We start from the raw sequence: 13,784 nt of genomic DNA on the forward strand, positions 1-13,784 counted from the left end.
AGTCCACTTTAAAATCTCTGCTGGAGACCAATGCAAAGTCTGGTTTTGATATTTTTCTCAAAATATTCCTCACTAATATATCACAAATTATTGCTTCCACTTATTTTTAATTATATAAGTTATACATAATTTTTGGTAAAATCTACACAGATACAATATATATTTTAAAAAAGATCTTAGAACTAATGAGTGAGTCAGCAAAGGGACAGGGTAAAAATCAACACATAAAAATCAAATCAATCGCTTTTTTTTTTTTTTTTGGCTGTGACAGGCAGCTTGTGGGACTTTAGTTCCCCAACCAGGGTTTGAACTCGGGCCCTCGGCAGTAAAAGTGCAGAGTCCTAACCACTGGACCACCAGGGAACACCAAGATCAATCACATTTTTATAGGCTAACAAAGAACATGTAGAAACAGAAGTTGAAAATATAATACCATCCGTAATTGCTCAAAAATAGAAATACTTAGGTAAATATCTAATAAAGCAAGTACAGAATTTGTGTGCTGAAAACTACAAAACATGGATGAAAGAAACTGAAGATGACAATACAGAGGCATAAATCATGTTCCTGGATTAAAAGACGCAACATGTCAATTCTCCCCAAACGGATCCATTAGGTTTAACACAATTCTTACCAAACTCCTAGCCAGGATTTTTGTAGATATAGACAAGCTTATTATGACATTTATATAGAAAGATAAAGCACACAGAGAAACAATTTTTAAAAAGAATAAAGTGGGGAATTACTGGATGTTAAGACTTCCTACACACCTACAGCAATCCAGATAGCATATTACGGGTGGAGGGATGTACACGACAGATCAGTGGAACAATGCAGAAAACCTAGAAACAGACCCACACAAATATGTATTTTTTTTCCTATATAAGGAATGGAGATAATATGCATGTTGCTTTTAACTTTTTATTTTGAAATAACTGTAGATTCACATGCAGCTGTAACAAAAATAAATAAATAAATAAATAAATAAACAAACAAAGGGACCCAGTACACTCTTCACCCAATTTCCCAATAGTAACAGCTTGCATAGCTACAGTGCAATGTCACAAGCAGGAGACCGAGATGGATACAATCCAGCAATATTATTCAGACCCCACCAGGTTTACATAGAGTCGTTTGTTGTTTGTGTGTATTTACTTCTATGCAATTTTATCATAGGTAGATACGCATGACACCACCGCAGTCAAGACACAGAAGGGTTCCATCACAAGGATGTCTCATGTATCTTTTTTTTTTAACCTCCTTCTCCCCCAAACACTACCCCATCTTTTTTTTTTTTGCCATAAATTTCTGAGTGTTGTTCACTTTGTTCAATAATTAAGGATTTTTCCAAAAGACAAATAAACCTTTACCATCTTGACCAGCCTGGCAATCTTCAAGAATATCATGGAAGAAAAGACTTGTCCCCATAAAGAGCTGTAAAATATATTTGAAATGAGGTTTAATTGCAGTTATCATGTTATCTTTTTATAGCCACAGAACAAGACTGAGATATGTCACAGATTCAAAAGCCAATCAAAAGATAGAGATGGGCAAAATGCATTAAAAAAAAATGATCCCACTGTATACTGTCTATAAGAGACACCTTAGATTCAAAGCCACAAATAGGCTGAAAGTAAAAGGATGGAAAAATATACTGCAAACAGTACCCAAAAGAGAGCTACAGTAGCTATTTTAATGTGAGATGAAATAGACTTTAAGACAAAAATTGTTACTAGAGACAAAGAAGGGTATTTTATAATTATAAAAAGGTCAATCTATCAGAAAGACATTACAATTACAAATACACATATCTAACAACAGTGTCCCAAAATACATGAAACAAAAAATGACAGGATTGAAGAGAGAAACTGAGAATTCAAAAATAATGATTAGAGATTTCACTACCTCATTTTAAATAGTGGACGGAACAACTAATCAGAAGATGAACAGGAAATAGAAGACTTAAACAACACTAACAACCAGACCGCTATACAACACTCTACCCAACAACAGCAGAATAAACATGCTTCTTACATGTACATGGAATATTCTCTAGAACAGACCATAAGATAGCTCAGACAAGACGCCTCAGCTTTAAAAGGACTGAAATTATACAAAGTATGTTCTCCAACAACAAGAGAATCAAATTAGAAATCAACAACAAAAAATAATCTGGGAAACAAAAATATGTGTAAATTAAACAACACACTCCTAAATAAACAATGAGTCAAATAAGAAATAAAATTTTGGGGGACTTCCCTGGCGGTGCAGTGCCTGCCAAAGCAGGGGACATGGGTTTGAGCCCTGGTCTGGGAAGATTCCACATGCCGCAGAGCAACTAAGCCCCTGTAACACAACTACTGAGCCTGTGCTCTAGAGCCCACGAGCTACAACTATTGAGCCCGAGTGCCACAACTACTGAAGCTCACACACCTAGAGCCAGAGCTCTGCAACAAGAGAAGCCACCACAATGAGAAGCCCCCGCTGCTCTGCAGCTAAAGAAAGCCCACAAACAGCAACAAAGACCTAAGGCAGCCAAAAATAATAAATAAATAAAATAAAAATAAAACAAGAAATACAATCGTTGGTTTAACATGCAAAAATTAGTGTAAAACACATTAATTTAAAAAAGGACAAAAATGGCATGATCATTTCAAAAGATGCAGAAAAAAATATTCAATGAAATCTAATAATCTTTCACGAGAAAAACAATCCGCAAACTAGGAATAGAAGGGAACTTCCTCAACCTGATAAAGGACAACTACAAAAAGCCTACAGCCAATATCATACTTAAAGATGAAAGACAATGTTTTCCTTTTAAGATCGGGAACAAGGCAAGGACGTCCACTCTTGCCACTTTCATTCAACACTGTACTGGAGTGTTATTAGGTCCATTAGGCAGGAAAACGAAAGGAAAGGCATCCAGATTGGAGAGGAAGATATAAAATTATCTCTAAATGCAGACAACATGATCTTCTATTTAGAAAACTATTAGAAGTAATGTGCTCAGCAAGTGTGTAGGATACAAGGTCCATATACAAAAAACTATTTGTATATCTACACACTAACAGTGAATAACAGTAAAATGTGATTAAGGAAAGTCCATTTCCAACAGCATCAAAAATAATACAATAGTTAGGAATAACTTTAACAAAAAAAGTACAAGACGTGTACACTGAAAATCACTGAAAGAAATGAAAAGACCTAAATAAATGGAAAGGCATTTCACATTTAAAGATGGGAAGACTTATTGTTAGAATGGAAATACTCCCCAAACTGACTGGCCTATTCAACACACTTCCTATTAAAATCCCAGCTGGCTCTTTGCAGAAATTGATAAACTGGTCCTAAAATTCATACAGAAATTCAAAGAACCCAGAATAGCCAAAACAATCTTGAGAGAGAAAAACAAAGTTGGAGAATTCATGCTTCCTGATTTCAAAACTTACTATAAAGCTACATTAATCAAAACAGTATTGATATGGCATAAGAACAGAACTGAACTGAAAGTCCATAAATAAACTCTCACAACTACAGTCAGTTGATTTTTGACAAAGGGTGCCAAGACCATTCAGTGATAAAGTCTTTTTAAGAAACAATACTGAGACAACTGATTATGTAGTTGGAAAAGAATGAACTTGTATTCCTTTCTCACACCATACACAAAAACTAACCCCAAAAGGAACAGAGACCAAAAAATAAGAGCTAAAACTATAAAACTCTTAGAAGAAAACATGTGAGTAAATCTTTGTGACATTAAGCAATGGTTTCTTACATATAACACCAAAAGCACAAGCAACAAAAGAGAAAAATACACAAATTGGAATTCATCAAAATTTAAAACTTCTGTGCTTCAAAGTATACCATCAAGAAAGTGAAAAGACAAGCCTTAGAATGGGAGAAAATATTTGAAAATCATATACCTAATAATACACATGTATCTAGAATATATAAAGAACGTTTACACCTCAAAAAAAAAAAAAAAACAGGAACATTTGCAGCTCAATAATAAAAAGACAAATAACCCTATTTTTTGTTAAATCGGCAAAGAATTCAAGAGATAGTTCCCAAAGAGGACCTACAAATAGCCAATAAGCATATGAAAGATGCTAAACATCATTTGCCATCCGGAAAATTCAAATCAAATCCTCAGTGAAGTATCACTTCTCGCACCAGGATGAGTACCATGAAAGGATAGATTGTAACAAAGGTTGTTGGGGAAGAGAAGAAACAGGAGAGCAGGATGGAGAAGGATGGGAGTGGGTTAGGACTGGCAACTATTACATTTGCCCCCCATATCATTATTATAATAAAATATATCATGTTAACATCAGGCACAATTTGTGAAAAGTTTTAAATAAAGAATAAACAAGTAAATACAATGCTATCCCAATGAGAACAAAATTAAAAGAAAGGATGTGATCAGATTAAAACAGAGGAGAACAAAACTATTACTTAAGATCCCTGGAGAAGGCCAAGCAGGGATTCCTTAACACTGGAATGAGAGGTGTTGCAAGGCTGGGCGTGCTGTGGGGTAAAGAGCAGGGGTGGTGACTGAAGGAGCTCGGGGAGACGAGCATGGCGGGTTCGGCTAGATCAGCTCCCAGTGATGGGGGAAAATTTGAAGTTTATCACTTTATGCTAGCTCTGTTTCTGTAAAAACTGCTTGCTGTGCCGCCATAAGAACAAGATGACCTGGTTATCAACTGTAACCGTAAGATGTTCTGATAAGTATGGAATGTCCTGCTCCTGCTCATGCAAGTTTCTCTTTGGAGACCCACCCCCCAACCCCTTGCATGTAACCCACAGCAACTCCCATGCTCTGTAACTGCCTGCAACCTATAGTAATTATGTAACCAATCAGTTTTTGCCAAACTCAACTAGAGCCTTGTTTAAACCAACCAATCCGTCTGTGCCAATTATAGCTCTATACCTTAACCTATATAAGGAAAAGATTCCCCTGAAACGGGGCCCCAGAATTTTGGAGCGTTAGCTCGTCTGGGTCCGCTGGCTCAATAAACCTGAGTTCGCCAACCCTCTGAGTGTGGTGCTTGGTCTCTCGTGGGATTGGTTTTCTGCAACACCAGCGCTCAGGCATCACCCAGAAGACAGGTAAAGCCCGCAGCAGAATTCACCCCACCCCCGCCCTCAGGGAAGAATGTGGGCGTGGCCCTGGAGAGAGGTCCCAGCAGGTGCTGCAGGAACACCGGGCTTCTCCACGGTCTCAGAGGGAAAACCACCCAAAAGATCCTCTTTTTGAAGGAGGGAAGGGGCTGATTTGAGCAGGTGGCCAGCATGGGTCTCCTGGACTGTTTGTCTTGGGCTCTTTTCCCCAAGGGCCCCTTCCTTTTACGGGATTCAGGAAGCTGTCCGCTCGGAGGGAAGGGACTCAGGCACACCCACACAGGCTTCAGTCTCGGGAGGCGGCCTCCGTCCACACCTACACCCGCTTACTCAGAGGACGCCGACACCACCGGCTCCTCGGGCAAATCAGCCTCCTCCTCCAGAACAGGAACGGGCGGCCAGGGATCATCAGATGTAGGAGAAAAACCAGACCGTGGAAGAGGATTCCAAACCAAAATCGGAGGAGGCAAAAATTAGTTTCCTCAGGGTAATCTGAGAGGCTGCTGCACCCACAAGACAATGAGAGATGGCCACAGAGAAGGGGCCATCATAAACAAGGAAGCTTGACACGGACACGCGTGATGGCCAAGACAAGGGCGTCCACCAGAGACCGCATTAGTGACCCGCGGGAAAGAGGACATACTCCTGAGCGAGGAGGAAAACCCAAGAGATGGAAAATATGAGGAAAACGCTTAAACTCATGCAGTCGAGATCCAGCAGGTGTGTGGTGGGCTGTGGTAGCTGTTGTTTTTACAGTCCAGGAAGCTTTCCCACATGCCTCTTCTGCAGCTGCCTCCTTGCCCCCTGCCACAGGGAGGTAGGGGCGGTGAGGGGAGATGACCAAAGAGATCCGATCAGAGTGTGTCTCTGGAGAAAGCGGATTTCATTTTTCACAGAGCTTATTAAGCTGGGAGTGTGAGAGCCTGGAGCTCTAAGTGGCCCCCTTTTCCGGGGCGCTGTGGCCACGGGCCCCTGCCAATAGGGGAGAGAAAGGCCAACAAAGAGAGAGAAGCGGAGCTGAAGGACGGGGGTGGGTTGGGGAGAGGGAAGGAGGGTGGAGAATGAGAGAGAAGTAGAAGACCAGACAAAGGAAGGGGCTGGGGCCCTGGACTCCGCAGGGCAGGAATGCCCAGGTGCAGGAGCCCTGGTTCCCCTTCTGTGCCTCAACTGATGTGTTTCCATCACTTGCAACTGTGAACATTCTGATGAATACAAGGTCCTTTAAGAAGAAAGAACAGAGATAGGAAAAGAAAGGAAATCAGTAGAGACTGAATAAAAGGCATTCATCCTGCCCAAGGAGAAGATAGACAACCATCTTATTTAAGGACCATGAAGAACCACACAGTTACCGGTGAGTTTGAAAAGGGTCATACTTAGACCCATCATGGTAGTTGTGGAAAAGTACATTTGAACCAGACACTGCCGGTACTTTCCCTCTGTGGCTGCTCCAAGTACAAAAAGTCCGAAAATATCTGTCACTGAGAGAGTTTGGGGTGATGGGTGGTCTCATACCCTGGAGGCGGAAGTATAAAATGGCACATTTTTTGGGGAGGATAATCCAAGTATTCATGAAGATTTAAAATCAGTTAAATGTTTTTTATAACAAAATACAAAATACAAAATACATGCAGAAATGACTATAAAACAAATATGCAGTTTAAATATATATATATATATAGTTTAAAGAATAATAATGAAAAGAACATCTGTGCACCACCCCCACCCAGCTTAAGAAACAAAATGTTACCACCAGTCAATTTAAGAAAATGACTATTATGCTTCAACATAGTTTGAGAAGGTGGGGAGGGGGGCAGGAAGAAGTGCATGAGGCATGTGGATGAAACAGTATTTGCAGTGATTTGATAATTATTGAACGTAGACGATGGATACACGGGGGCTCATTATACTATACTATTTTTATATATGGAAGAAATTTTCCATCAGAAAGGAAGGAAAGAAGGAAAGGAGGCAGTGAGGGAGGGAATGTCCCTAATACCCTTTGAAACTTCCATTGTGTTCCTCCCAGAATATAATACATTTAAAAATGCCATGTATACACTCAACTAATATTTGGCAAGAGAGCCAAGAATATTCTAAACAGACATTTCTCCAAAGAACACATACAGATGGCTAACGGGCACATGAAAAGATGCTCAACATCACTGGTTATTAGGGCAATGCCAATCAGAACTACAAGGTATCACCTCGTACCAGTCAGAATGGCCATCGTCAAAAAGTCTACAAATAATAGGGACTTCCCTGGTGGCGCAATGCAAGGGGACACAGGTTCAATCCCTGCTCCAGGAAGATCCCACATGCCACGGAGCAACTAAGCCCATGTGCCACAACTATTGAGCCCATGTGCCACAACTACTGAAGCCCGTGCTCTGCAACAGAAGCCTCTGCAACGAGGACCCCGCACACCACAATGAAGAGCAGCCCCCACTCGCCACAACTAGAGAAAGCCTGTGTGCAGCAATGAAGACCCAACACAGCCAATAAATAAATAAGTTTTTAAAAACAAGCAAATAAAAAAGTCTACAAATAATAAACGCTGGTGAGGGTGTGGAGAAAAGGGAACTCTCCCTACACTGTTGGTGGGAATGTAAATCAGTATAACCATTATGGAAAACAGTATGGAAGTTCCTTAAAAAGCTAAAAATAGCAGTAAACTGGGCATATATTCAGAGAAAAATCATAATTTGAAAAGATATATGCACCCCGATGTTCACTGTAGCACTGTTTACAACAGCCAGGTCATGGAAGCAACCAAAATGTCCATGACAGATGAATGGATAAAGAAGATGTGGTACACAAGAGACAATGGAATGTTCAGCCATAAAAATAAATGAAATAATGCCATTTGCAGCAACATGGATGGATCTAGAGATTATCTTTTTTTTTTTTTTTTTTTCATTTTTGGCTGCACCACACAGCTTGTGGGATGTTAGTTCCCAGACCAGGATTGAACCTGGGCTCCAGCAATGAAAGCGCCAAGTCCTAACCACTGGACCACCAGGGAACTCCCGAGATGATCATATTAAGTGAAGTAAATCAGAAAGACAAAGACAAATACCATGTGATATCACTTATATGTGGAATCTAAAAAAATGATACAAATAAACTTATTTACAAAGTAGACACAGACTCACAGACATAGAAAACAAACTTATGGTAACCAAAGGAGATGGTGTGGCAGGGGTGGGGAGAGATAAATTAGCAGTTTGGGATTAACATATACACACTGCTATGTATAAAACAGGTAAACAAGGACCTACTATATAACAAAGGGAACTCTACTCAATATCTTGTAATAACCTATAATGGAAAAGACTGAAAAAGAATATATATATGTATGTGTAACTGAATCACTTTGCTGTACACCTGAAACTAACACAACATTGTAAATTAACTATACTTCAATTAAAAAAAAATGAACACCCAATGGGGAGAGGACAGTCTCTTCAACAAATGGTGTTGGGAAAACTGGATAACCACATGTAGAAAAATGAAAATGAACCCCTGTCTTACATCACACACAAAAATTAACTTGAAATGGATCAAAGATGTAAACATATGACCTGATACTGTAAAACACCTGTAAGAAAACATAGGGAAGAAGTTCCTCAACATCAGTCTTGGGAATCTTTTTTGGATTTGACACCAAAAGTACTAAAAACAATAAGAGCAAAAATAAACAAGTGAGGGGGACTTCCCTGGTGGTCCAGTGGTTAAGACTCCACACTCCCAATGCAGGGGGCCCGGGTTCAATCCCTGGTCAGGGAACTAAGATCCCACATGCCTCAACTAAGCCCATGTGCCACAACTGCCGAGCCCATGTGCTCTAGAGCCCGTGTGCCACAATTAGAGAAGCCCATACGCCGCAATGAAGACCCAGCGAGGCCAAAACAAAATTAATTAAAAAAATAAACAAGCGAGACTACTAAAATAAAAAATAAACAACATCAAACTAAAATGCTTCTGCACAGCAAAAGAAACAATGAACAAAATGACAAGAAAATCTGCCAAATGGGAGAAAGTATTCACACACTGTGGACAAAGAATTCTGCCTGCCATTTCGGTAAACCACCATCGAGCCAGTGGCCACGGCACCTGCCCCCAGCAGTGCACCCTGAGGGGAATTCAGGATGGAGAAAAACAGGGTACCAGCCTTAAGTAGTTAAGATGCATGTTAAAGGAATGATTTTAATAAGCCCAGATCCTTGCAATTTCCCATACATAGAGAAGCACTGAAGTCATTAACTTGAGATGTCTGTTTTTTGGGACTAGCAATAACCTTTTGATGTTCCACTATGTGTTTTTGTTTTTTTTTCTCCCAGCAAAAACTCCGATCTATTCTGGCTCCTCCCTTACCTCTCTGCAATAGTCCCTCAGAGCTGTCTGAGAGGCTGTTTTCTGGGCTACAGTCCTCGGTAAGGTCCCAGAATAAAACATATTTCTTAACTTTTAGGTTGTGCATTTGTTTTTCAGTCAACACCACCACATATCTGATAAGGGGTTAACATCCAAAATATATAAAGAACTCATACAATTCAATAGCAAAAAGCCAAACAAAGCAATTTAAAAAATGGGCAGAGGAACTGGACATTTTTCCAAAGAAGACATCCAAATGGCCAACAGGTCCATGAAGAGATGCTCAGCATCACTAATCAGCCGGGAAATGCAACTCAAAACCACAATGAAATATCACCTCACACCTGTTAGAACGGCTATCTACAAGAAGACAAAGGATAACAAGTGTTGGTGAGGATGTGGAGAAAAGGGAACCCTTGTACACCACTGGTAGGAATGTAAATTGGTTCAGCCACAACAGAAAAAGTATGAAGGTTCCTCAAAATATTAAAAATAGAACTACCACCTGACCCAGCAATTCCACTTCGGGGAATTTATCCAAAGAAATGAAAACAGGATATCAAAGTGATATTTGCACCTTCCCACGTTTACTGCAGCATTATTCACAACAGCCAGGGTAGGGAAGCATCCCAAGTTTCTGTCAACATGGATAAAGATGATGTGGTACATGCAGGCCATGGAATATTACTCAGCCATGAGAAAGAAGGAAATTCTGCCATTTGCAACAGCATGGATGGACCTTGAGAACATTATGCTGAGTGAGACAAGTCAGACAAAGACAAATACTGTATGGTCTCACTTATATGTAGAATCTGAAAGAGCCAAATTCGTGGAAAGAGAGAGTAGGATGGTGGGCACCAGGGGCTGGGGGTGGAGGAATGGGAAAGATGCTGTTTAAGGGTACAGACGTGCAGCTCGTAGCTGAATGGGTCCTGGAGATCTAATGTGAAGTATGGTGATTATGGACAACAATACTGTATTATCTACATCAAACCAGCTAGGAGACTTGATTACTCGCACCACAAAAAGGAAATGGTAATTACGTGAAGTGATGGAGGTGTAAGCTAATGCTACCATGGCAATCATGCTGCAATATATAAATGAACCAGGTCAGTATGTTGTACACCTTAAACTTACACAATGTGATGTGTCAGCTGTATCTCAATAAAAGAAAAAATCTGCCACAGTTACTTTGCATCCGTTCTCCTGCTGATGAAAGCTGGCTGTTTCCAGTTTTTCACTGTCATGAATGGTCTAGCTATGAGCCTTCCAGCATGAGCACAGGGCTCCCACTGCACACGTGTAAGTCTCTCTGGGATTATATCCAGAAGGACTAAAGCCGGACCAAGGGTATTGCTACCCTTACCAGGTAACAATAAAGTGTTGTCCAAAGTGATTGCATTAATGTACCTCCCTTTAGCATGTACACACTGGAAGGATATAAATACCTCATAATATTACTAGTGAATGATCTCCAGGTAATAGGTTATGAATCATTTTCATTTTCCGTAATTTCCAAATTTTATAGAATAAACACATATCAATACCTTTAAGTTCTGAAACGTCTATAGATAAATACGTAACTACACACAGTATAAAAAAGTAAGCCATGACTATGCAACGAGTGTGGTGCACTGGCTCCCCCACAGCCCCTCACCTGCAGGTCCCGTTTACCACCTCCAGCTTCAGGACGGTCTGCAGACGCTGGCAGTGCCGGGCCTCCAACGTGATGCTCACTCTGCACTCGCCCAGGGGCTGAACTTGGCCACTGGATGGCTCGATGTTGAAGGGAGACACCTGACGGGGAGAAGGATGAGACGTGGGGACACCCGGAACTGCAGGACTGGGGGCTGGCCATGACCAGCCAGGGGCGCCCCCCAAGCTGCATCCCCCCCTCCCCAGGCCCCCAGTGCTTCTAGGATATGGAAGTGGGCCAGCGGGCGGGGCAGCACGGCCGGGCAAGAGCTCAGGATGAAGGGGACGGAAACTGAGTCTCCAAGGGAAGCAGGTGGAAGGCAGAGGGAGGTGCCCTCGGGGCGGGGGCTCTAAGAGGTCTGCCCGCCCCACAGCGCAGGCGCACGGCAGGAATTGCCAGCTCCAAGTAAGGAAAGCCACCAAGCCTCCAGCTTCCATGTCACCATAGGTGTGTCCTTTGCACCTGTAACTGAGCCTTCCCAGGACAGATCCCCCCCCCACATGCTCCGCTGTAGCCCCCGAGGTACCTAGATAACAGTATCTGCTGCGCATTTCCTAAGTTGTTTTACAGATGCTAAAACAACCCCCACATGGAAGAAATTAACTACTTGGTGACCGTGAGCACACAGCCCCCAGACCTGCTAATAATGTTAACTCCTGTGACACCACCCTGTTACCTAACCACCCGCCAGTCAGAGAATTGTGCACGAGCTGATCACATACACTGCAACTCCTCTCCCTAACCTCGCCTTCAAAAATGTTTTGCTGAAACCCCACAGGGAGTTCGGGGTTTCTGAGCACCAGCCACCTGTCTCCTTTGGTCCGGTGCCTCACAATAAACACGAAGCTTCCCTTCGCCACAACCTGGTGCCAGTAGACTGGCTTTACTGCACACGGGCGAGCGGACCCAAGTTTGGTTCGGTCACACACCCACATGGTCTCTCCCCCACCCCGTCACCCCCTAACCTCACCCCCAACCGCAGGCTAGCTCACGTGCACCTGACACGTCCACCCCCTGCCCCATACCAAGCACCAAAAGGGAAGGGAGAAGGCTTGGGGAGGAGCGCCCCTCTTCCTGTCCCAGCTGAGGCCCGGAACAGCAGCCTCCCTGCGCGGCCCCAGACCGGCCACACTGGCCAGCGGGGGTGTCACTGGACATGGAAGGACCACGAGCAGGAGGGACATTACTCCTCCCTGGTCTCTTCCTTCCTTGAGGCCAAGACTGTGAATGAGTGCGTGGCACCTGCCTGGAGAGATACCTGGCTGCTCCCGCCCTGCCCCACTCCACCTCCCATCCCAGCCGCCGTGCTGTGCTGCCTTGGGCCCTGTGCTCTCTCGCTGTAGAGGGTTCACTGCCCTGGCACTGGAGGGAGGGTGGGCTGGCCTACGTCTCAGGAAACGTGGCTGGCGTGCTCTGGCCTGGCCGGTAAGGAAAGAACCCCTTTGCTTTCTTTGCTTGTTGTTCCTCACGTGCATGTCCTTTGGAGCTCGGGGGTGGGGGTGGTATGTGTGTGGGGGGGGGTGGGGGGGCGGGGTATGTGGGGTGGGGTATAGTCTGGGGCTGGGTTTCTGAGTCCCCTGACCTGAGCACATCTATACACCCCAAATCTCAATACTATTTTTGAGATCTCACAAGAATACAGTGCAGAGAACTGTAGAGACAGGATTGCTACCAGCTTCGATTAGGACACGAATCTTACTGTTACTTCAATTGCAAAATGTAGTCATTCTTCACAGGGGGAAAAAAGCACAGATTGGGAATCAGAGAACTGGAAGCTGATATGATTTCGCCACCTATTAGCTGTGTGGCCCTGGGGAAGCCCCTGTCCCTCTCTGTTTCTCCTCTATCAAGTGATGAGGTTGACTGAGGTCCGTAAGTTTCCAACCATGCTCTGGGAAATCTCAGGGGTTCCTCAGAAGTCCTAGGGCAGGGAAACGGGATGTGGGGAGAGGCAGGATGGGGCAGGGATGCCTGATGAGGAGGCCTCTGGGTGCCAAGAACAGCCACACTCTGTTCTAGATCTTGGGCTTCTGTCGAAGGTTTCATTTGAAGAAAAGGTTACTGATACCACCCTGCCCCCCGTCCCAGCCCCAGCCTCTTGGTTCCATGATCCAAGCAGGGTGACCAGTGAGCCTGGCGGTGGGGGTGGGGGTGGGGGAACCGTGCTAACTCCAAGCCCGTGGAACAGACCGCATGGCGATGCTTCTTGGCGACGGTGCTGGCGATTCAATGCAAACTGTCATAACTTCTAAGTCTCAGCGTGCCCAGTGGAGAAGCGAGGCCGCCAGGTAAAGGAGAATGGAACGTGGAAAGGAAAAGTCCTGGAGAAGGGAAGGTGCACTGGCAGATAAGCTGTGTGTGTGGCTGTGACTCTCATTCCTCAGCTCCTGAACGTGGAAGGAAAAGCATGCTGCCTTCTGAGCCAGAGTGGAAGTGGGCAGCAGGACAGGGGACCTGGGTAGGAAGCCGTCGGGGTGGTGGGATGCTTTCCCCAAGCAGACCACGCTAGTCTCCCGTGTGCATTTTTTTTCTTTTTTTGGCCAAGCCGCATGGCTTTCAGGATCTTAGTTCCCCAACGAGGGATCAAACC

The 13,784-nt window shown here is 43.5% G+C and overlaps 1 protein-coding gene and 1 non-coding gene across 8 annotated transcripts in view; both read right to left on the reverse strand.

Moving 5' to 3' along the window:
* The window catches only part of DLEC1 (DLEC1 cilia and flagella associated protein), a 97,204-nt gene that overhangs the window by 15,057 nt on the left and 68,363 nt on the right, over positions 1 to 13,784 (reverse strand). For all 7 annotated transcript variants that reach the window (XR_009048692.1, XM_057704779.1, XM_057704780.1 and 4 more), the window contains exon 19: positions 11,156 to 11,295. Coding sequence is in view for 6 of the 7 variants with exons in the window: in XM_057704779.1 (XP_057560762.1) it covers positions 11,156 to 11,295 (140 nt within the window). In the remaining variant the exon portion in view is untranslated. The remainder of the gene's footprint in view (positions 1 to 11,155; positions 11,296 to 13,784) is intronic.
* On the reverse strand, positions 291 to 363 carry TRNAK-UUU (transfer RNA lysine (anticodon UUU)). The gene has a single exon. It is a non-coding gene; the product is annotated as a tRNA-Lys (tRNA).

The sequence above is a fragment of the Hippopotamus amphibius genome, chromosome 13, assembly GCF_030028045.1.
Source record: "Hippopotamus amphibius kiboko isolate mHipAmp2 chromosome 13, mHipAmp2.hap2, whole genome shotgun sequence".
Classification (NCBI taxonomy): Eukaryota; Metazoa; Chordata; class Mammalia; order Artiodactyla; family Hippopotamidae; genus Hippopotamus; species Hippopotamus amphibius.